The sequence below is a fragment of the Lonchura striata genome, chromosome 6, assembly GCF_050655825.1.
Source record: "Lonchura striata isolate lonStrDom1 chromosome 6, ASM5065582v1, whole genome shotgun sequence".
Taxonomy (NCBI): domain Eukaryota; kingdom Metazoa; phylum Chordata; class Aves; order Passeriformes; family Estrildidae; genus Lonchura; species Lonchura striata.
This window is the reverse complement of record NC_140708.1, coordinates 36,010,648-36,036,375: the sequence shown is the minus strand read 5'-3', so window position 1 is coordinate 36,036,375 and position 25,728 is coordinate 36,010,648. Positions and strand designations below refer to the sequence as shown.

The window sequence follows — 25,728 nt, the reverse complement described above, 5'->3', positions numbered from 1 at the left end:
TATTATCTATTTTAATATAAACACATACTATTTTTGCAGCACTTTTGTTTGCTGTTGGTGGCCTGTCCTTATTTATACAGGTGAAATCTGGGTCAAAGATTCAGTTAGAATGCAATTATTTATTTGATTTAGAGCTCTGTATCCAAAACTTGGTATCACCAATTTGATGATCTGGATTCATATTTTAAGCCAAAATTAATTCCAGAGACAGCAAGTGGAAAAAGACATGGACAAAACCTAACTCATAAAATTTGGCAGAACCAGTTTATCTTTGTGCCACTACCAGCATATAAAGTGAAAAGAGAATTTGACCCTTTATTTCCCCTCTCCTTCCAGTCACCTGACTGATGATGTGGGAACATCACAAGAAATTTACTGCTCATATTCTTCTGCTCTCCTCTGAGAACTCTTTAGAGGTCCAAGAGCATTGCAACAATTTAAAGCTGCAGCTCATGAACCCTACAAGCTTTCAGAAGAAGTGTGAGTTCTCATATGGAAAACATGCTCAGTATTCCTGTCACTTTAATTAAACATGTTCTTGACATATGGTTAAGCAGAATCAGCCTTCCTTGTGCTCAAAAAACCCCTGGTGGCTTCCAGGCTGAACATGTTCCCTGAAAAAAATTAAGAAATATTCTCCAAACAAAGATATTTACCCAATTATAGCAATTACAACCAATTATAGCTAACTGCAATTTAAGACATGATCTAGAAAGCTGGCATTCTCTCTCATGGCCTCATGGTAATAATACAAATTCCAACTTCTGTCACCAAAAGAGACTCAGACCTCCCTGTCCACACAAATACCAGACAATGAAATGCTCACCCTCTCCTAGCCAGTGTAAAGAGTGGCACACTGTGAAATCTTCCTTGAGCTGGCAAATGTGTAAAGCTATTCAGTCACAAAGAACTATTAATTAAAAGAACCCTACTGATTCCTTTTCCATTTTTAATTATTGCATATCTGGCCTACCTGGAATTGCTCCATTGGATACAAACCTGGATTTACAAGCATTTCTTTCCCATGCACATTGATTTTTCAGATAAAGAACACTCCAGGACTTGCAAGTTCTTATTTTGTTTGTGGAGAGATTTTGTCAGCCTGACACAAATGTCAAAATGACATCAGACATTAAATGAAAAGGAAGAAATCAATTACAAACAGCTGCCTATCCATCCCATTAGTACAATGTATGCCTGCAAATTCAGTGATCTTTTCAGGTCCCAGTTGTGCACATGACTTGTCCAATTAAATGTTCTGTGTTCATTCACCTTAATTTTCCTCTTGCATGTGTTGCATTCAGTTAAATTCTCTTTATCCATACATCACTTTTTTCATCAGCTGGTATGCTGGGTAATCACGACCAATAAAAGGTTTTCTGCTGATTTCTGCACAGTTTGTTCTATTTGTTTCATTGAATACACTCAATCATTCTGTCTGTATGTCCATGCATTTGGGTGTTCATTTTTTGCCTGTAGCTTGCTGCTGCTGTTTCCATCTTGTTGCAAGGAGGGAAAAATACATCTGGAGAGGTGGAGATGCCATGAGGCCTCTCCAGAGCAGGCTGCCCAAAGGTTGTCTGCAAGAAAACTCTTCAGGGGGCACACAGGCAAGAAAAAATGCTGCATTTATGATCTTTAAACATCACTGTTTTGATGAAGCATTGGCGTAGAGAGGCTGCATGGTTCCATCACAGGTGCTAGTTTAAATTAGCATAAAATTGCCAATGGATTATAAAACCATGGAAATACCAAATATGTAATAAACAAATGTATATTTCAGAGTTATTTTGGGTGTCAGAATAGCAACGTTTGTGCCACTCAGGAACACCTCTGAGCTCCTGGACACAGGTCCATCCCTTCTCACAAGACTGGCAGTACACTGGAAAAGCAAAATGGGTTCCAAATAATCCAAAAGATCCAGAGATTTCTTTGATCCAGCAGAACGTGCAAGTCACTCTTTGGCTTTATGCAACAGTCTGTGCTCCACACATTTTCCTTTTTTTATGACGTGCACTCCTTGGCCCGGGGAGGTGAAGCCAAGGAAATCATCTGTGCTCCAAGAACACAGAACTCTCCTTCAGGGCACAAGTTGGCTCTGGGAGTGGTAGCAGGTTACTCACAACATTTTGATGGAGTGAGCAAGGTCAGACCAGGCCATTGGGAGTGCCAGTGCTGTCACTCTTGACACATCCCTGCATTTTACACTCTTGCAGCTCCCCATTTACAGCACCACGGATTTTCTTGTTAAAGGCCTCGTCCTGCATGGATGAAGTTTTAGATTCTGGTATAACAAAGCTTGTGATTGACAGCCTATCCTAGAAATGCCTTAAGAAAAACTGTTTTGAAGATCACAATGGCTCTTGACTGAAGCTTCTAACCCCTCTTTATGAGCTGCCTGGCAGCTTTTACTTGTGATTTATTTTCTCCATGGGTTCAAGTGAAGTACGAAATACCAAGTGTAGTGGGCTACTTGTAACCATCATACCAACCATACTATGGTTTATGTCAGCTCTCATCCTCACCACTTACATTCCTGCAGTTATGAAATAGAAAAAATAATCCCCCAAACACTAACAGAAACAAAAAAAAACCCCAAACAAACTACCCTTTTAGGTGCTGTTTCATGAATTTCACAACACGCAGTGAAGGATGACAGAAATCTGAAGGGTGGAACTCGGGGATCTCTGTGACCTCGTAACAATCTTGTGCTGAAGGGAGAAAGGTGCCAAGGAAAAAATTTGGACTGGGATTATGGAAGGAAAGTTCATAAATATTCACACTATAAGATGACAGGAAGGACAGGATTTAAAACTGAGCTAAGAAAATTGAAAACTATAGCACAATTTGCAAACATTAATTATTATATCTCAAACATCCTCATTGCCTCATGGGTGTAGGAATCCATTATAATGGTGTGCTTCCCATAATACTTTTTTGGTTTTCATTTTTTATACTACTGGGAATGAAGTAATAACAAGAAACTAAATTTGTGATCACAACTATTAACTGTTCTTCATAAAACTGACAATTTTGGTTATCAAAATAATTTTGCTGCAGAGAAGCATTGTATGATTGTCAAATTAAATGCTTTCCTTCTCCATTATGAAAATAAAATAGGTATGGATTTTTAAGGCTTGTCAGAGACTTAGATATAATAACATAATAACATCAGGCTTCAAACAGCTAAGTAGTTCAAGCAGCTGCAGAATTGCCTCACTCTAACATACACTTACCAAGTGATAAAAATTACTGAATATATAATATCTCTTCATTCTTATCACATTTTAACAAAAGGTTTTGTGGTGCGAAATGCAGTGAACTCAGCCACACTAATCTTATGTCATGGAGAAAGCTGCTCTCATAATTTGGATGTAAATACTCCGGGACGTCATTCTGCTCCAATAAATTAGGTGTGAGCTGCAGCACCATAACTCAGAGCTCATACAACCAGTGCTAGGTAAGAGGAAAACCCCAGGACTCCTGCTGTGGCTGCTCCACTGGCTTGGAACTAAAGCTTATAACTACCTACAAACACCTACTACTCATTTATTTATTTCTGTGACTCAAACAAGGAACAAGGACCAAAGTCAGCTCACAATTTCATTCATCTGATTTCATCACCCAACTTGTTGGCGATATGTATTTCTGTACAATTAGGCAATTTGAAGCTACCACTTTCAAAAAAGTTCCATAGATACGACTTACTGCTTCTCACTTGGCAGTTCTTAGAACAGCTGAAAGCAACAAACAATACTGGCCAAAAAATCCCAAAGAAGCTTAAAGTAATCAAGTTATTTTACAGATTAAAAGAAGTTTTATCAGACATGACATAAAACGCACAAGAAATCAGCTTCTCAAGACAGAACAAGAAACCCTTACAAACATTTAAGTCAGTAAAACTAATTAAATCAGGTAGATGAATTCTCAAAAAGCCACCTAAAAATGTCAGGCTACAGCACAAACTGGAGGTATCTGATCAAACCATGAGACCTAGATTGAGGACCTCAAAGCCAAAAGAACAGCTACTGTACTGTCCTACTTCATACTCCACTGGAATATAACAAAATAAATATTTACTATATAAACAAAGGTCTGCACTGGGGAACAGACGCCCCTCAGAATCACAGTGTTCTGGAACCTTGAATATGCTTCATTCTGCTGACAGTCCTGCTGTGACTGGATCATCTCAGATGGTTCCCAAGATGAGAAATGGTCACAGGCTCACAAATTTATTTCCAGAAGGAAATTTCTGACTTTCTGAAAATCAGAAATTCAGACTCCTCCAGCAAAAATCATGTTCACAATCCAGAAGAAGAAGAGCAACCCCAAACCAGGGAAAGGACAACTTTTTACAAAAGAGGCAATGTGTTTAAGTGAACTTACAGGAAGAGTGGATGCTAGGAAAACTTTTTCTGCCTTCAGAGACCAGGTCTGGATCACCTGTGCAGTGCATTTCAGAGTTCATTACTCCATCTGGAAAGCAGCGGTAAAAGAAATCGGGACGCGGTCTACAAAAAACACCATGGATATTAAAAATACAAAAGCTGTAGTAACGAATAAACCTCACAGTGATTATTACATTTACTGTTTATCACATACATGCAGGTTACTCTTGCCTAGAGTGATCAGTTTTGCACAGAGCAAAGCATAATGACTCCCAAATTTTCGCAGGTCTTGCCAAAACACCCAGCTCAGAACATCCAAAAAACAGCCACCAAAATCTAAACCAGCCCTGGTGCTGACTGTCTCAGTGCATTGAGCAAACCTCTGAGTTTCTCCTGAGCCTGCTGTGAGCTGGGCCTGTAGGTTTGACTGGTGTCATATTGATCCTGAGCTAGCAAACCACATGGAGAAGAAAAGGGAACGATTGCAGATTCAGAGACAAGCTGACAGCAAAATACTTGGCTTGGAGTGCAGGAAAAATGAGCTTATTCCTGTCAAAAGAAGTGGGTGTTTTCTTAATTATTTGAAAAGCACCCATCAAATAAAAGTGCCAAGTGCCATTACTGTCAGGGCACCAGCTCTGCAGCAGAGAGGGCTCATCAGAAACCAAGCACAGATATTCCTTCCACAAGGCTGCAAAACATCCCAGCAACAAAAGCAGCAGTGGACTCTGTCAAACAGTGTATTAATTCAAATGAAATGTGTGTTTTTCAGCTGAAATTATTTACAATTTTGATAAAGAGACAAAAAATACCTAAAACATTGTGGGTCTCAGATTCAGTCAAAGAGAGAAACGGAGAGTTTCTAGCCAGGCAGAAGCCTGGGAAAGAGCTGGAGGAGAATGTAAATAATTCTTTATCTCTCTTGTTCACATTGTTTATAGTTAAGTTCTATCACTGTGCATCAAGCACTTTGCACCAATGCTGTGGGTTATTTTCACTTCAGGACCAATGGATTTGGTCCTCACGGAGCTCTGTATAAAAGAGCAGTGTATTCTGAATAAAACCAGAGTTTTACTCGCACAGCCTTCTGAGCAGAGTCTTATTCCCGTCCTGCCTCAACAGCGACAAAACATATTTTCTGAGCCCTTCATTCAAAACAATGCTTCCCCAAAGGAATGTTCTGCCTAGAAATCCATTTACTGTTTCACTGCCAGGTTTGTTTTGCTGTGCATGTTGATGGCACCTGGGCACAGAACGTGCTTCTCACAAAATGCAGCCCCTGGGTGGCACAGAGAACTGATGGCTATTTAATCAGACAGGAGGCACTGGCACCTGAGCTCCCACCTGCTGTGACTCTCCCCTGCCATGCTGCCAATGTAATGCACTGATTTCAGCTCCCAGCACTCCTTCCACAGCCCTGGCTTGTCTGGGTCTGCCAGCGAGCCAAACAAGCAGAGCACAGGGCAGGATCCCTGCCACAGCTGGGTGTCACCTCATGGAGCTGTACAACACCTGCAGCAGCCCAGGGACAGCTCCACAGGGCCCCTCTGATTCCAGGTGCTCTGCAGCAGCAGCTCGCTATTTATTGGGATTTGTTGTAGCTGTCAATCTGTCTCCATTCCTCTCAAGTTAAACCCATCATTTAGAACATGACAGGACTTACCTTCCCACTATTAATTTAATAGTATTTGTGCAGACACCATTCAGGGCTAGAGCCAAGGAAACAGCTACAAAACACAATGAACAGAGAGAACAATAACCTAAGCACCAAGCAATAAATTGCAGCGTTACAGCATTTGATTTACAGACTTAAATCATTACTGGATTGAAAACTGAATGACCTTTTTTTTCAGCCTACTGTTTTTCTTGTTAGCTAGACTAAGGACAGACCTCAGAGCATTGTAATAATCATGACTTACTTTGCTCTTATTTCCCTACACAAAGCCACTTTTCCTACCGTGCCATTTGCACAGGCGTAAGTCAATAATTGGGAAAAAAAATCAGAGAATGAAGTACTGTGGTTTTGCAATTTTTTGAGTTTTGTAATTCTTCACCAGATTAAACTCTCATGCTCTTTTTGTCAAGCAGAATTCCTATATTCCAATACACAAGATGTATAGATATATCTACATGTGTATTTACGTGTGTGTATGCATATATATATATATATATATATATATATATATATATACACAAACATATATATGTGTGTGTGTGATACAATTAAACACTTCACTTCCAGGCTAAAGAATTGCCTTTTGGCCAAAACTACAATTAGATGACTTTATTTCTCTTGCAAAAGCATTTGGATATTTTGATTAAATATTTCAGTATCTTCCCATTACATTTATTCCCACGATAAACAAATTTTTCTAATAAAATTGGAGAACAAGAAGGAACTGTCATACTAGGTAAGACTTAACATCTGTTCTATTTGTGTTTGCATGCCAATTCTCCAGACTTTCCAAAGAACATCATTTCAAGCCTGTGGAGATCTTTTCCTTGATTTCACTGGCACTTGGATCCTGCACATACACATTTTATATTAAAACTGATTTAATTTTGCAGTCCACACCATAGTTCCCTGTTGCAAACAAGGAGCCAATGAATTTTATTTCCAAACAGAAAGAAAATTATTAGGCAAATGTCTGATTTCCAGCAGAACATTTACAGTAACATAGCTTTGATTATGACAGCCACTGAGCTATTTTCTCCTTGGGCTGCTGCCCCAGATGCTGCACTTCAGCAGCACTCCTCCTGTCTCAATAAAACCTTTGCCTGAGGATATTACAGATCATAAAAATGTCTTATAGTGTTATGTGTTATATTTTTTAAAGTTTAAAAAAAAAGTGGGACCTTCATCAAAGCAAAAATAAGGGTTTTCTCAGAATATAACAATAGCTGCCAGCAAAAATGAAAGAACAAGTCAATCCTAGGGACACCCATACTGTTCCAAAAACTCTCTTCTTTCAACACCTGTGTTCACAGTGACCACTCAATTCTGTGCTCTGTTTTTCCCCTCCATTGTTTTGTATCAGTTTCTTATGGAAATTGCATGGGGAAATTTTCCATAAAGTCAAATGCAGATGAACAGCAATGCCACAGAACTACACTCCCCTTCCTAAAAAACATATCTGCTTTTGAAGGCAGGCTGTAAAATTCAGTCTTTTTATTTTGTGATCTCTTGATTGTTCCTTGTACACCTGACAGAGCTGAGCCTTCACTGTTGCACCTGGCAAGCCAAGCATCAAGTGACAGTGTGAATGTAGGATAGTAAAAAAAAAATAAAATTCTATTTACTCTGCTGTTGTTTCCTTTAAGAAAGATTCATATTGCTCATCTAAAGTCATATAATCCAGTCAGTGAGAGATTTAGGCACTCCCAGGGCAAGGCTGAAGGACACCTAAATTAACTCTGCCTTACTCCAGGTGCATTGAATGCCCTTCTCTGTACTGAGGGGCAAAGAATTTTCATCTCTTTTTCACTTTTTCCTCTCCTCCATGCATCATGCTTAAAGAAATCCACATTTTGGGGATATTTTTTATGGACATTCTGTGCCAGCTCTCAGCAAATCAGAAGCACACCACACCTAATGAACCTTCACACATCCAGATACTGAACTTTATATTAGTGTACAGTGCACTTGAACACAAGTAAGCCACAAGAAGTTCCACACTTAGGGCACAAACTGAACAGAACACCACGGTTGGTGTTTCCTTAGTCTGGGCAGCAAGAGGAATAGCTGGCAACTTTTCTGCTAGATGTTATTGAGGGAGTAACAACAGAAGGCAAAACAGCAGGAAAAAACATTAAATAATGTCTTTTTAGAACAAAAAGGTGAAAGTAAGTGATGGAGAAACTGAGCCTAAGCTCCTTTCCTGCTTACACAAGAGGAAGGGAGGATCAGAACTGACTCTGTGTGTTTGATGAACAAGGAGTTATTTCCAGTGGACTTGTCAGTAAAGTATCACTCTAAAACATTTCAGAACTTACAACAAATGACAGGTATCAGTCAAAACAAACCTATGATAATTTCACACTTGTTGAGAGCAACTAGAGAAAGAATAATCTATGGGAATTAAGCCTTGTCTAAATTTATTTTTCCAATTACATAGTGCCATTTACATCTTATCTAGTTAAGGCAAGGCTGAGTATTTCTTTGATTTTACCATGTAACGGGCAATAAATAACATGTAAATTGGCCAGTAAAACAGAATTTCAGAATTATGAATATTTTAAACATAAGGCCAACAAAAACATTTGCAGTTCTTAGCGCTTCAAGGTATCCCTTGCCAGTGAAAGTGCTTGAATCAATATTGGTCTCTGGCAATATCTATAAATAAAAAGGATCTGAGCACATATCACTGTAAGATTTCAAGAGACAGACACATACAGAATTAGCTGAAACAGCTTAAAACTTACCCTCTCTATTGTCCTCTGCTCCAATTTCCTGCCTACAACTGTAATTACACCTCACCCATAGCACAGCCACCACTGCTCACAGTCCAAGATAAAGTACACAGCTAATTCCATTGGCAGTTTAAGATGAAACAACAGCTTCTAATTAGAAAACCTGAGCCAAGAGCATGGATTTTGCAATGGGTTGCAGTAAATTGCAGGAGAAGATCAGAGAAAACAATGAGAGGAGTAATTTCCTACACTAAACAGCTGAGTCGCACAGGACTTTCCAGTCAAAGCCTTGATTTAGAATAGCTGCAAGTATAAATAAGAGGTAAGTAATAGATTGGGTGTGACAGAAAAAATAGAAATCTGAACAGTCCCTCAGATGGACTTGTCTTTGCTGAACAAATTCCAGTCCTTGCTGACTAGATTGTGGAATTAAGGCACAGAATCTACAAACACAAATAAACCCAAAGGCTTTGTGTGAGACACCCTGAAAAGGATGATGGACTGGAAGGGGGACAGGTTTTCTTCAAGGCTTGGACAACACTTGGAATCAATCTCTGAGAGCCATCAGACATTTTTCCACCTTGAAGCATGCCATACATTACCTAAGAAAGCCTCTTTAATTTCGGTCTTGTCTGTTCGACGGATTATTTTCACCACAAAAATGACTGCTAGTGGCGTGAGGAACGAAATTGCCTGTGAGAGATAACAAACACCACGTGTGAGAGCATCAATTCTTCCTCAGTCCCACTGATTAATAATTAGCTGCAGCCAGCTCCATTTAAACTGCATGATCTTTATCAAACTCCTGACCTTAAGCAAAGTGGGTTGATTTGTCTTTGCAGCTCCAGGGTGATGAGCACATTAATATTCCAATAGAGCCCTTGGCTATAATTGATTTGTAATTGCCCAGAGATGCATTAAAAATGTTAGCTTCTCCAGTGAAAAAATAACAGCCCACAAAGTCCACAAAATTCCAAAATTCAGATTTTGGACATTTTTTTTCCTCAGGGTGCATTGCTGAGGAAGGCAGCCCACCCCTACTCAACACAACAGACTGCAGCACCACCCTCCTGGCATTTTGAAATGCTCTTTATCTTACTTTTTGTTTTCTTTTCAGTGCTTGAATGCATTGGGAAGATTGTGTCTTTATGATTCTTTTGTTAACAAGTGTTAGGATATGGAGAAAGCTGCTTTATTTTGTTCAAAGTCAGAAAAACACCTGAGAATCTACAGGTTTAGTCACTGGTTAAACAGAACCTTATCCTGGAATTGTCAGTGCTGGAGGACAGGAATCCTCCTACAAGGAACCTGAAATGTCTCAATTTCAGGTTCCTCAGTGCACACACGTTATTCTCTTAAAAAATGTGAAAATTACAGAGTTTGAGGTTTGGGTTTGGTTTTTTATTCAAACAAGACAAAAATTAAGCTGGCACAAGGGATATCAGGTCTTAAGTAAGATTATGCTTTCTTTACTGAAGCTGAACTGGGCTTTACTCTTAAATGGCCCCACTGCCAGAAAAACCAGACCACACAGATATATTATGCCAAAAGACATGTGACTCAATCTTCTTTTTATACCACAGATGAATCCCAGTCCTCACTTTATGATTTTAGACAATCTGAGTGGGAAACAACACAAGAGTGGGCAATGTTTGTAATTTTGGCTGTAGTTTTCACTGTTTGTAATTTTGGTGCATCTTGTATCAGATTATCCTTGCCTGTATCTGCAAAATACTAACTCAGTGAACCATGCAGATTAAAACACAGGCTGGAGTCTGTTCCCCTTTTCTACATTTAGGAAGGCAGGCACCAGAATTTGTGCAAAATGAGGAGTCACTTCCACTTAAAATCTCCCCCTGTCTAAAGATGTGTGAAATTCAAGTTTGGATGCCAATGTCACGTGTTACTGCTCCAGAAATACTCACTTCTCTCTATCCTCATCAACAATTTAATTTCTGCTTTCAGAGACAGTGTGAATGAAAAAAAAATGTTAAAGCAAATCCTAGAATTCCCAGTTTCATTCTTCAAAATAAGTATGGCCACCAGGAAAAAAAAAAAAAAAAAAAAGATGAAAAATATCTGCATTCCAGGACTGAAGAACATGCAGAAATATAGCCAAGGCTGACAGGTTTATAGTGGTGGTTTAATGGAGTCAGAAATCTTTTGAACAAGCAGGAGCATCAGAAATTATCAACCAAGAATAGCATTCAAGTGGCTGCTTATTCCAAACCACTTCACCATCCATCTTCAGAAATCTGGTAAAACTGCAGATTTCCTCATATTTTACAAGCATGTGAATTTTTTAGGGAGATGAACTATTAATGTTTGTGATGTATTGCTGCTCCTTACACAAAAGCACTATCTGGAAGGTGTTTTTTATTCTGCAGTAAAATGTACACACAAAGAAATTTTGGCTTGGGACAGACTGCTTTTGTTTTTTTATTTTGCAAAAAAGAGTTTCTCTATGGCTCATATCTAAAAGAGATTTGGCAACATTTTAATGAGCAATACTCCCCTCAGATGCATCTCAGCTGTTTCCTTTCCCAGCAGTGAAATATTCCAGCATTGCCAGGCTTTTGTGAAAGACGGACAAAATCTTTGTTATTTATTATTCATCCTGGCAAGGCAGAGATGTGCTGAAGTTACAGGGACACATTTCCATTCATCCAAGGGAAAGCTGGCAGTTACCTGCACTTTCCAAGACAAGGAACATCCTTTGATAGAGAGACAGAACCAGGCTCAGCTCCTTCCAGTTTTTGCTACCCACGCAGAAGTTCAGCTTTGCCTAATCTGGATGTGCATTCACAACATTTCTCTTGAATTCAAGTCTTTCATAGCAAATAAAATAATCCAGCAATTCATAAAGTCTTAGAGATTGCTTTCTGATAAACCATGGCCATAATTTCAGTATCAGTACAGTAGTTGCAACAAATTCTTTCCATAATGAAAGATTGCAAGCAATGCTACAGTCGGATTTTTCTTCATTAAATTTAAAAAAGTAAGAAAAGAATATACAAATTACCCATGTTTCTTAATTTAAGAAGCTGTTGACTTTTTAAAATCTGAGCCAGAAAGAAAACACAGGTCATACAAATGTTACTGACACAGAGTTGCCTCAAAGAGTTGCCTCAAAGTTCCATCCACCACAAAGTTTGCCAAGTCTGGGGCAATATTATATTATATATTATATATTATATATTATATATTATATATTATATATTATATATTATATATTATATATTATATATTATATATTATATATTATATATTATATATGTTATATATGTTATATATGTTATATATGTTATATATGTTATATATGTTATATTAAAATATATATATTATATGGAAATTATTATTATGGGAATATTATTATGGGAATATATTATCATTATATCCTAGAACAGTGCTTCCCAGTGCCTACAGCCTAGGCAACAAGAGGATGGACTAATGATTATCCCAACTGGTTTCAAAAATCATTTCAGCACTGCAGCAAAACCCTGTGCAATGATTCACCTTTGGCTCTTGAACTCCTCAGTTACAAACAGATCAGAGAAACCATGTAACAAAACAATGCTGAGCATGAGGAAAAAATCCCACAATTAAAATCAGTCTTTGCTAGCACTACAATTTACTGTTTGCCTTGGGAGTTGCTTTGTTTGTTTGATTTTTGATTTTTGGGGTTTTTACACAGCTATATTCTGTTTCAGGAAAACATATATTTTCATCCATTCAGGATTAAAAAGTCCAAAATAGAACTGCTTCTTAATGCAATATAAAAAAAATGTTTCTTGTTTATAAAGGCAAATTTAAAAATCAGGCCTTCAGCCTCTGTCTTAGAAGGATGGGATATATGATCACCTCTTATGCAGGAGGCGCCTTTAAAGTGTTCTTTAATTAAAATTTTATTATAAATTTATTATTTATTTTCTATTATTTATTTTATTATATTTATTATTTTATTTAAGCATATTTATTATTTATTTTATTATACATTTATTTTAAAAAGCTGAATAGAAATTATACAGATGATTTGCATTTAATCTGAATTCAAGTTTGAAAAGTAAAACCCTAGCCTCACTGAAGACTCAGGAAAAGATGACTGAGGCAGATTTTAGAAAGACTGAGCTACTGCTTTTACAGCCTGAACTACACCCATAATTTCAGCATTTCTGAGCTGGTGTGTCTTGCTGCACTCTTTCATATAGAGATTATTATGATCATTAATCACTGCTATTGAAGGTTATCAAAATTATGAAGTTTGATAACCAAATTCAGCCATCCAGTCTGCATGTGCTGAGCAGGGAAGAGCCAGAAGAGCAGTGACAGCAGGGCAGCTCTGTGATATATTTAGTGTTGGCAGAAGCTAAAACAAAGGTTTTGCCTCTAGGGAAAGAAAAAGATTATTCAGAGTCCAGTACCTCAGTGCCCAACATGCCTAAAACAAATTGGATCTCAAAATTTCAGCACTTAACCTTATAAGAGCATGGCAAGGTTTTGTCAGGTCACCCAACCAGCTAATTGAAAAAACTTCCCTACTCATTTCTCTCACATCCCTCTCAGCAAACACAGCTCCCAATCCTAAACTGAAAAATCAACATTCATAAATTCAGTCATCTGATAGCACTGCTTGTCAAAGACTTCCCACAATTTGCTACGATTTGGACAACATTGGCTTGGAAAAGAATTGCCTTTAGGATTAAAGAAACTTCCTCTACTTGTGAAATATTTCCTGCTGCTTATCAAAGGAGCATTTAGTGAATTTGCAGGCATGAAGTGACCCACGGGCCGTTAGTACTTACAAACATGAGCCGTGTGGGGATGTTGTCTGACTGCACCAAGGGGTTTTTGTAGAGCCAGATCTCCTCTGGCTGGATCACTCGCTGGAATGGATCCAAAAATTCCGTAAAACTGAAAAAAAAAAAATAAAGATACAAATTTTTCACTATTTAAAGTGATGACCAAAAACCCCCAGAAGAGTTCTGCTCATTTAGAATTCCCCCCAGGTTTGACTATGACACATCATGCATGAATTATCCTTATTAATAAATTGCTACACTGCTATCCTACCTCACTGCATTTTCATAAGACAAACTTTATAAATATACTCTTCAGAAAATGAGGTTTAAAAGTCTACATCTTTGAAGATATTCTACAACTTGATATTCTCCACTACTGTGGAGAATAATTTATTTTGGAGGGGAGCGAAAGTGTGCAAATAACACTGTGAGATTAAATAAATAATGTAGTAATTTATTATCAATTTACAATCACGTAATCCAGTCTTTTATAACAAATGCAAAATGTTAAATGTCTTTCAAATGTCAAGATTCAGATTTTGAGGCATGACAGTTGCATTTGCAGGATCACAATGCAAAAGAAAGAAGCAGCCCAGAAAATTTCTTCCACTGATAGAAAAAAGAGATAACTTTAGAAAATATCTCCAAAAGAGACTGACCCCTAAAATAGGATGGGCTGTCAAGAGAATCTAAGTCTACCAGAAATGTCTCATTCTACCAAAATAGTTTTAATTTCATTGTGTCTTATAAGGCAAAAAAAAAAAAAAAAAAACAAACACCAAAAAACAAAACAAAACAAAAAATAAACCACCAAAAAAAAACCAAAACAATAAAATCCACCCAAACAAACACACACAAAACCCTCATTGCTCTGTAATTACGTTATTTTGCAATTAAGAGCACCAAAATGAAATGTTGAGGTCTCATTGCTCTGTAGAAAGTAACTTGTGTGGCTATCTTTTGTCATGCACTGAAAGAAAAAGCAAGAATTGTGATGTGTGGTTACAACTGGAAGCTTCAGAAGATGTTCATGACTACCTAAATTGTCTCACTTCACTTACACTCATTTTCCACAGAGTTCTTCAGTGCTCTTTAACTTTTCTTGGCTTTGAATTAATATCAGACAACCTGGGAGGTTTGGCCTTTGCCCTGTGCTGCTCATTTTGGGTCTGGTAATAAACCAGAGCTTGAGGAGTGGGTGCAGATAAACCAGAGCCAGAACTCAGAGCTGCAGCAGCCCCAAGATTTACTTACTGGAAGTTTTCCAAAGCCAAGAGCTTTAAACCTCTCCAAACCCAGGTTTTACATCAGGAGCAGGCACATAAATGACTTTGCAAAGAGAAAAAGCCCATAGAGATTTGCAGAGCAAGTGAAATGAAACCATTAAACCATACTCACACATGCAGCTCTCCCCAGGGATGAGAAGCCTCAAACCCAGCTGGGTCAGCAATTTCCTCGAGAGGAGCCAGCCACTGCCACTGCCCATGGCAGGGAGCTGCAACCAGAGCATCTTCAAAGGTTTCTCCCACCCCAAACCCTTCTCTGACCACTTTGCCTGAGCACACTCAGACTCCCTCCACACGGCATCCAAAAGAGCCCAGCTGTGAAAAATACCAATCACTTGGTTTTTAAAATTTTAAAAGTTTAATTATAATAAAATGGTTACAAAAATAGTAATTAGAGTAAAAAATTTAGCATTAGGGAAATTACAAGACAATAAAAAGCAAAGAATTATGGATGTCCAGATGCTCTTGGACACTATCATGAAAAGCATGTTTTGTGAACAAAGGAATAACCTTAAAACCATACACTGTTGCATATTCATATATTCATGGTTATGCATACATTCTATTTAAAACAAGAACTCTCTCTGTTGTATGTTAACTGTTTCCTTTAATCCCCATGGTGTCTTTGAGTCTGAGCAAGGCCTGAAGAAATTAGCTTCTTCTGATAAGAAAACTATAAATTCCTCTTCTCTGGAAGATTTTGGTGTTCCTCGAAGTGAGTACCTCATTCCTTAAAAAACCCCTTCACATACATAGTTTCTGTTTTAACTACTAAAGCTTCATTTTAACTACAAAACTACATTTACCATACTATTAAAATGTCAATACAGCACACATAGTAACTATCTGCATAGAGCCATATAATATGTATTTTTCACACCAACCAGCCTCTTCTTCCTCTCCTTTCCTAAAGGAAAACAACCAAATTTAAGGACCAAAGAAGGTCAAACACAGCTTTGTCACTTGTAACAGTATTTCTGTTTCCTATACTGGCCTATATGGACAAGAAGATTGTTCTGGGAGCTAAAGGAGTCTGGTTCTGCATGGGGAATATTCACTGTCATACTCAGCTTCTCCAAACCCAGAGTCTGAGCCTGCTGTAAGGAAGGTGAACTTCAGAAGAATCAAAACAATTGGTTTCAGTGTTTTCAAAATGACAGCAAAGCTTTTTTAAGTTTAAAAGACAATGGCTTGTGCAAGACATGAAAATAGGAAACATTTCTAAAGAAAAACAGTTCAGTATCACCCATATGAAAAATTCATTTTCTAGTTTTCAACTAGAAAAATAAAGGTCAGCTCCCAGACAATGTAAGTAGGTTTGGTTCCAAATTTCAACAAAGAGACAGACTTAAAGTATATTATTTGAAGCATTTCTGGTAACTGCAGAGAGCAAAACACAAACATCTGTGCTTCAAGGTGATCATGACATATCTGTGCACCAGTGCACTTTTGGAAATTTGTCACATTGGATCAGAAATGTAATTAATTTGATGTTAAGACATTTGACATTATGAACAAATGCCAACAGAGTTAAAGGTTTGGGGCTCTTCTTGATCTTTTGTTTTCTGTCCCTCGTGATGTAACAAAGCTAAAATTATTTTTGTTTAGATCTGATGAATTTTTTAAAAATCAAACTTAGTTCTCACAGAAAATGTGCTAGGACACTGCAGATACATACTGTTATAAGATTTAATGCCTTTAAGAGCAAAATAACACATGCTAAAGAGATGAAAATGTAATAAATCATAGTATCTGATTTATGGTATCTGATTTCAGATGAGGACTGATATTATGATTAATATATACTCATCTGTACTCATAAAGAATGAGTAATTTCAACAAATCCATCAATGACTGTAATTATTGTTATTTTATGCAACAGCAGCAGTTTTGTAACTACTATATATTAAATCTGATTAGGTTTTCATTTATTTCTTTGACTTGGGTTCTGAATATCTTCCTAAAACTGTGTTCAAATTTAGTGTAACATAATGAAAAAAAAAAAAAAAACCAGAAAACAAACAAAAACATTTTCTGAAACTGGGCAAAATAATTTCGGAATCACAGCTGAAGGAGAAAAAAATATCTGCAGAAGGCAGCAGATGTCTCTGTGAACAATACAGAAATAGAAAGTAAACAGTTAAAGAAAAGAGACTGTAAAAAAAGAAATAACTTTTTTTTTAATCTTCCTGAAGAGCTCAACTGCTAATTAAATTTTTATGCCAAGACTCATAAGAGAACAATTCTCTTCTCTTTTGAAGCATCACCAGTGGGTGAGTGGATATGAGCTTTCACTAGCTTGAAGGCAATTCCCTTTGTACTCTATTAAACAATCATGAGGACATACTGCCTTCTAAGCCTGCCTGACACTTGGATTTATGCTCCTTTGTCCAAACCAAAAGTACAGTCTATCACTATTCATAAGTCAGCTCAAGCTTGTTTAAAGGACTAGATGTGATGAGAAATGAATGGAGGCCTTGGACAAAGAAAACTGAATTTGATCTTTTTGTGTTATGGCCCAAAGTACAACCTCAATCATGGAAGTGTCCCCTGGCAGCAGGTGGGCAAAAAAGCTTCCTTTGTTTTAGCACAGAAAAACTTAGTCTTAGCTTTTTGGCCTTTTTTCTTCATTTTTACATATCCACCCAACATTTTTAACAGCTTAGCAAGCAAGATTTCCAACACTTCAGCCTGATGACACATCTTTAAGGCATAAAAGCATTTCCATTAACTTCAAGAGCCTTTAACTGCGACTTTCAAAGCGGCCCAAGGGAAAGAGGAGCCCAAACTCCATTAAAAACATCAATGAGCAACAGGTGCCCAGTCCCTGGGGTTGCTTTTGGCCATGCCAGCCCTGCTGCTTACAGCTCCACACGGAGTTAAAATGGAGTAAAAATGCTGCTCTTTTCCCAGGTCTTCGAGGTACATTAACTTCATTTCCATTTCACAGCGTGCAGCCCTTTAGGATCATTTCGTGCCAGCACCACATCACAGCCAGAGCCAGGTAACAGCTCACTAAAAGCAGTTTTGTGATGTTATGGACTAATAACTTGGGGTTATCTTTTTATGAAACCACTCACTGATAGTGAAGGAATAAAACAGAGCATAAATATCCTCACTGAGGTTTTGCCCTGAGTTTCCAGAGTGGCTTTCATCCCCCAGAAGCAGCAGCAGGATATTGTTTGGCACCTCACCTTACTGTTTCCACCACTGCCTGGCCCTCAGCTGCATGAACCACTCGGCAAAGTTTAAATTCTGCCTGGTTCTGAGTACCAACTAAAGAGGGCTTGGTTGGTTGGCAGGAGAAGGGGGAAATTGGTTTTTTTTTTTTTTTTTGCCTTTTACTTTTCCTCTCACAGACAACTCTTGTCCCAAATACCAAGTGACAATAACAGAGAGGACAGAGTACACATGGGATGGCAAAGCACCGGGAGAGAATGAACAGAAACTTGTGATTGTGACACCCAGACTTTCATCCCAGACTCCCAATGAATGCCACTCCTCTTTTCTAAGCTTCATCTGTTGATAAGCAGATTTTATCCTCAAATGGCTCTGTCTGCATGCCCCCATTGGGGCAATCAACAAAAAGATAGCAGATGTACATCAGCTTCTCTTATAAATCACCTCTGGGACTTCTGGGGAATAAATTTGCCCTGACCACCATGCAGAACTCTGTGTGAGCAAACACTGCTGCCTCTCCCAAAAACACAGGTTAACTGGGACTGTTGGAACTCCATTTTGCATGTTTTTACATGGATATTTCCTCTAGTATTCCCCAAGCTGGGTCTCACAGCTAGAAATAAAAGCTTGTCTGGTGTGCCTGCCATGTTAAATCGTGCAATCAGCTGTTCTGCAAGGCTGTGAACGGTGTCAGTGGTGCTGAAGTTGGTAATAGTTGCCCTAATTACAGAGGATGTGCACAATTTATAACTCAGGATTTGCTTTAGGGGCTTCCCACAAGTGATGCAGGCTGAGAAAGAAAGAGCCCAGAGTTTGCATCAGCTGAGTGCATTGAACACTGTTCACATCACCTTGGCTCACATTTGAATTCAAGACTTCAGTTTTCCCTTTCTGAAACACACTAATAGTGGGGAAAGCATTCATGTCATGTTATTTGATGTACCTGGAGAGGATAACTGATTCTCAAGCCATGAGAAAACCTAGGTTTGTTTACTGCCTACAGGTAACATTACGGGAAAAAAATACCGTAAATTCTTGGAGGTTATTTTACAAATTCCTGCAAAAACAGACAAAGTATGAGAAGCTTGAAATGTTCTGTGGCTGGCATGTAAAATTAACAAAACTGAAGGAGAGGGGATGTGATGAGGGGAGATAAGCAATGCCTGGGGTTTATCACTGTGATTCTGCTCTCCATGGAGCTGGAGCAATTCAGACTCTGAAATGCTGCTGCCTGTGTGCATCAGCACGGTGAGATAGCTTTGTGTCAGCTCAGAGGTTAGCACAAGCAAAGAGATCTGAGCCATTTCATAGCTAAAGTAATTTGGGAAATCCACAGCTCCTCAGCCATCAAGAAGGGTTACAATATATATGGCCAAGACTCAATTATGAATGATGAGCAAGGGAGAAGCTGGCATGAATTAAAAATATAACTTCAGTAATATAAACTCTACTTTGATAGAAACATTTTCTGTAAAGGCATAACACTGGGTGTCAAGAGATTTGATGTTTCCTGGTATGGTTTTACAGAGTAATGTTGGGCAAATCATTCCAGTATAAGTGCCAAAGTAACTCTTAATTCTGCAGTTTGTTTATTAATTGGACTTTATTAACTACACATGCCAAGTATGCACTGCTGGAAAACACCCAGCAAAAGCTTTAACTTCTCTAGAGAAACCAAAAGGAAAGAGTTAATTTTAAAGATATATATCCTAATTTATATTGCAATAGGTAGCGAATGCAAGAGGTGCTCCCATCAGAACAGACCTGATGTTTTATTGGCTCTCCATAGACTTTTATGGAAACGTGTTACTGTAAATATCATTTTCTAACTGCACTAAAACCAGTTAAGTGCTGTGCACTCACACTGACACAGAAACTCCAGTATCAATAAATTACCCCTTTTTAACAGCTAAAAACTTTTTATTTCCCAGGACACTGCCATGCAGGGCTTCCACCTGCTATTTCTGATTAACAATTTGAAAACCCCATACAGAGCTTTATTAGGACTGATAAAGACAAAGGGCACAGGCAATGTTTTTGGGGTTTTTATTTAATGCCACTGGCAAGTAGAGGACTGGTTCTGGAAGGTAGCTTTGCCTTCAGATGAGTCAGTATGACTGATGGAAAATATTTCTGAATAGTTTAAATTAGCTAGCAATTGCAGTGTGACATTTAATTAGCACATATGCCTCCATTAGCCCTTCAGATATACAAGAAATCATTTTGATTAAGAAAATATGGAAAATAAATTTTGATGTGGTTTTAAAACACAGCTGTCATATTTGCCTGAAGTTCTAAAAAAGGAGAGCTTCCAGTATCTTCCTTCAGCCTTACTGATAGGTTTCCCAGATTTGCCTCACATATCCACTGATTTTACTGATTTATATCAGGGTGTAACTTCTTCCAAAGATGAATGGCCTCTCCTCCTTGCAGCCAACACTGCACCCAGCAACAGCTGTAGTGCCTGGGTTCACTTTAAAGCTCAGATCCCAAACTAAAAAGACAATACAGGCTCACAACAGGAGTCCTGCAGCTTATGAAATCACATATAAATGAAATATATACTTAGAATACATAATATGAAAGAGCAAATCAACAATCTTTTCACAATGCTGAAAAAGAATGAACAGCCTGGAGAGGAGTTTTAGAACCTGTTAGTTTTCTTTGCACTTAAATTATATTGTCCCTCTTTTCTCAGCTCCTGGCATTTGAACTCTCTCTAAGTAAAAAATTTTCATCCTGTGACAGAGAGGAAAGGGAAAGATTATCTGAGCATGCATAAACAGCACAAGAACAAGAACTTAACATAGCTAGGAAGTTGTTTTTTTGCACCCGAAAGATTCTAAAAACTTCCAGTCCATTCATTCTCCTTGTTAGGGGCTGAGGCTTTGAGAGCAAGTAGAGCTAAATATCACTGAAAACATCATTATTGTGAATCAAGACAACTCCCATTCCATGGGAATAAAATGGGTTTCCAGGCCTTAAAGTACTTAATTAGCTTCAATACAGCATTTTCACCATCATATCTCCCTCACAGAAGTGGGATATTTGGAAGTGAAAGGAAGAAAGAAGGAACAGCTGGTCATGCAGCATTGCAGCTTTGATCAGAAGAGCAGCAGACACGAGTGATTATACTGAACCATGAAAAAATCTACTGCAAAATGACTCTAAGTCATATTTTTTGACTTGTTTTTAATTTTCACAACTTTCCTTGACCTAATATTGAAAGTGATCTTTGCAGCTTTGCGTTCTGGTCAGCAGAGTATAAAATAAACCATTCTGAAACAAAATCAGCTTTTGTTGTTTTGGCATTTAGCTGCTCCTGGGGTGAAAGAACCATCCAGTCCTTGTGATCCCTGCTCACATGGAGCAGTGCTGCCCTTGGAAAACAAGGCAAGGAGGTCAGAGCTGCTGCTTATTGTGTCAAGATGCAACTCTTCAGGCCATCCAGAAATGTACCAGAAATAATCAACAGTGGTAATTTTAGAGAAATAACCAATATCAGCCAAGTGAAAACTGTTGGCTCCGGCTTTCATTGCATTAGTTCTTAATTTATTTGCTAAAATAAAATTATTTATGGTATTAGTTGCTGCCTCTATCCTCTGTTTTTATAAATATACCTTATGATATAAGATATTTCACAAAAGCATTTTAATGTGTGTTGGGGAGGAGAAAGTAGAGAGAAATGAAATAGTGAGTTTTGCAGAGAATTGTCAAAGCTGGCAGTTGTACACCATCCTAAAGTGAAAAACAAAATTCATATTACAGGCTTAAATTAACTAAGCACATATCTGAATAATGAACCCAAACACCCTGCAGACAGTCAAAATTTTCCTCTTGATGTTTTTAATGCTTACTTTGATTACATCTCAAACTGTTTTCAGTCAAACTCTCCACAGTTCCCTGCACAACTACACAGCAAATTGATGGACCTGAGCCTGGTTAAGTTTCTTTTTTTTTATATCTGCATGTCACACACTATTGATTATGTTTGGACCCAAATTAAAAGTTGGGGTAAACTCACAACCATGCTGAGTTTCTCTGTGACAAAAGCTTCCCCTCTCAGTTATGCCTGTCCCTCCCTCACTCCTCCTCCTAATGATATTCCCAATAAAATCCAACTCTGTTAAAATCACTCAGTACAAAACCACTTGTGTGCCAGCTACAGGTTCCAGAGTATGAGCAATGATTAAAAAAAATAATAACGTTAGGAGAAGAAGATCTAGAAATGAAGACTAGGAATGTAACTTTTTGGATTTGTAGCACTCACTGAGGTGCAATAGCAATGGTTCCACTCCTGGAAAGCACCTTGGGCACAGACAAACACAATTATTAATTATTAATTATTAATGGCCTCTCTTAGATCTGTTCTCCATCAGTGAGAACTGGCAGTTAGTGAAAACAGGATGATTTCTCTATCAGGTGGCACTCCCCTCTGTTCTCCCTTTTCAAGGCTTCACTTGGCAGGGAGCCACGAACCCTCCAGAGTTTGTAAAACATTTCTGAGCTAGCATCATACATGCTAAAGAGGCAGTAAAACTTCTCATCCAAAAATGGCTAAAATGTCAGATTGCAGAGTAAAACATTGCACCTAATCTAGCATTTCATTTGTCCCACAATCTGATTAATGCAGAATATTTAGCACACAAACTTTGGCAGGCACTGCCCTGCACAAGCTTCTCTTCAGTGTTTGCTGAAGTATTCTCCAAGTAATTTCAAATTGGCATCTCTGTTTCCTTTCCCACCCACCAAGATGAGTCAAAAAATCCCTTACAAGGAATTTCAGTTCAAACTTTTACCCACACACTGGGGCACTCTCAGGCAATGGAAACCTCAGTTCACCCAGTTCACTCCAGTTTACAGGAGCAGCCAGTCTGTCTCCTCACAGCAAGGCAAAACTTGATGTAAAATACACTAAATACTTCAGTGTAACTTGCATTTCAAAGCTTCCACAGGTGGAGACTCTCCCTGTCCTTGGCAGTCCATCACAGTGCTCCAAGTCCTTAACATTAGAATATATTTCCTCACACTCAACCTGAGTTTCCTTTGCTACAAATTTAAAAATCTTTCCTTTCTAATTCCCAGAGGAGGTCAAGAGCAACTTGCTGTCTCCATACACCTTTATGGAGCTGCTTACCTGGGAAAAATCACTGCCATGTCTCCTCAGACCTTCAGATTAAACAACTGAATTACTTCTACCTTTTCCAGAAAAAAAAAAGAAAAAAAAAAAAAAAAAAAAAAAAGATGTTTTCTATACCTCTCTTACAATCTTCCTCACTCCTCCCTCCTCCAACTCTCTGGAATTCACCTGAATAATTAACTCAATCAGCTACTTACTATGAAAACACCAATTGTTACCCTGTTGCCTACTCTACAGTAAAACAATTTCCACTTATTGCATTCTTATGCCATTTTAATTAAAATTCAGTGGTATTTTAACAAGGAAAATCTTTAGCCATTCGGATAGTAAAGCTAGAAGTGTTTTGTAATGCAGAGAAACAAATAAAATACACAGTGACTGTAGCAATCTGATTTAAAAAGAAGAAAAAAAATACCAATCTAGTTTTCTACAGAGTTGTATCACAGAATTTTTATATAGAAATGATTTTTGGTCCAATGATGACAAATTTAACATTTAAAGGCAAGGGAAAAATGTGAATAGAAGGTACTTTAAAATCCATATAGTCATGAAAATCTTAGTTCAAGTGTTAGAACTGACAACTTTGTCTCTTCCATGCAGACAATGCAACTGGATCCAGAACCCAGAAACAAGTGAAGCTTTCCTCAACCATCCAAGCCTAAGTCTCTGCTGCTCATTAGTGGATCACAACCAGTGCTTTAATTAGGGACATGAGTGTTGTGTTTAGCTTTCTGGCCTTGTCTCTAATCCTTGCCAATACAGATGCAGCACTCAGGCATCCCCTGTCCAGTACCAGCACAGTCCTCACTACACAGAAAAGTAACAAGACTCGCTAAATATTATCCTTAATTCATTTTTAGCATCAATAATTCTGCCAGCTATTTCCAAGTACTGGCTTTTCAAAGGCACTGACAGATTGGGAGACCATAAAGATCTTGATTTACTGTGCTAGATATGAGTACATTCTCAGCAGTAAGACTATAATTTTTATTAAATTCTTTCCCATAAGAATCACAGTTGTGCCCTATCTTGACTGTGCTCAGATCGAAGTATAAGAATCAATGTATTAAAGAAAAAATTTTCCCCAGGAACCCTATCAGTAGCATTCTCCCTATAAAACATCCTCAATCAGGCTAGAAGCAAATAAACTGTGAGTACATGGGATTCAACAACAAGATTCAACAAGAGACACAAAGTCACCATTTACTCCTCAAAAAACCTGGAGCAGATGCTTTGGCATTGACAATAACATCCTCTTTTAGCATGTATTCAGCTGTGAGTTTAGCCATGGAGATCAACTGTAAATCCTATCCTATTAGCAGGACAATTAGAATTACTGCCATTAAATCCCCTTCCCTCTTCCCATCCTTTCACTGCCTCTTTCCCCCAGACTCAGGGAAGACAACTGAAATAATTCAGTTCCACAGTCTAGAAGTATTGATACAACAGTCTGTAAAAAGAATCTGTCTTTTGCTCAGACCAGAGTCTGCACAAAAAGACAGGTAGGTACAATTTCTCCTGAATAACTGTTATCAAAGCCAGTAAAATCCTACCCTACTCCAATAAATAAAATAGAGAAACAATGGAATCAGGAGATTCAGTTAATGGAAACTCCAAATAGCTGAACAGCAGGATGGCACTGAGTGGATGCTGCTTCATCACTCCCCTCCTCAGCTGGATGGGGGAGAGAAAATACACTGAAAGGCACCTGGGTGGAGGTGAGAACAGGCAGAGCTCACTCAGCAGTTACTGTCAGGAAAAACAGGCTTGACTGAAAGAAACTAGTCCAGTCACAGCAGGAAAATGAGAAAATAAAACCTAAGACTTAAAACAGCTTGCCACCCTTCTCCCCGGGCTTAAAGTGGAATTTTTTCTCCTTCTTCCCCTGCAGTGGTACAAGGGGTGGGGAATGCAGACTGAGATCAGATTATCACAGCCACCCCTGCCACCAAAACCTGGCCATAAAACCAGAATAGCAGCAAATTTCCCTGTGACTCCCTGGGAATTCCCACACAGGACAGGCACACGCTCACTTTGCTCTGTGCCTCCTGTGACACCAGGTACCACTGGTATTTAGGGTGCTTTGTTTTCACAGTAACCTGTCCAGGACACAGTGCAAATTAAAATTAGAAAGTTAAATTAACTTAATTTAAAACTGAACACAGTGCAAGTTAAAATTCAGGTTACTTTGTGTATATCAGGGAGGTACAGGAGCTCCACTCCAGCTCTCCCATCCCTTCAAAGGTGTGACCAACTCTGCTAGAACAAGTCTGTAGCTCAATATGCAACCTCTGATAGGTGTCCTCAGATCCCAAGCACCAGAAAAACTCTTTTCTACAGCAGGTCTTGCCCTTACGTCTTCATTAACCCTACTCAGTGAATTAGACTTTAACCTGCACCACAAAACAAATCTTTCCCTCACTATTTATTTACAGCTTACAACGATGCAGCTATTTTAAAGCAGGTTAGAAAACATATTGATGTTTTCATTTCCTATTGTCACTACTATTTGTGAGTCTAACACT

At 38.3% G+C, this 25,728-nt stretch overlaps 1 protein-coding gene across 2 annotated transcripts in view; it reads right to left on the bottom strand.

Annotated features, from left to right (window-relative positions):
- Positions 1 to 25,728, bottom strand: part of PLPP4 (phospholipid phosphatase 4) — a 49,444-nt gene that overhangs the window by 16,539 nt on the left and 7,177 nt on the right. The window contains exons 2-5 of one of the 2 annotated variants that reach the window (XR_014956340.1): positions 13,601 to 13,709; positions 9,401 to 9,491; positions 6,052 to 6,115; positions 4,387 to 4,476 (exon numbers count right to left, since the gene is read on the bottom strand). Coding sequence is in view for 1 of the 2 variants with exons in the window: in XM_021529283.3 (XP_021384958.1) it covers positions 4,387 to 4,511; positions 6,052 to 6,115; positions 9,401 to 9,491; positions 13,601 to 13,709 (389 nt within the window). In the remaining variant the exon portion in view is untranslated. Of the gene's footprint in view, positions 1 to 4,386; positions 4,512 to 6,051; positions 6,116 to 9,400; positions 9,492 to 13,600; positions 13,710 to 25,728 lie in introns of both variants that reach the window. The other variant, XM_021529283.3, reaches the window with a different exon arrangement.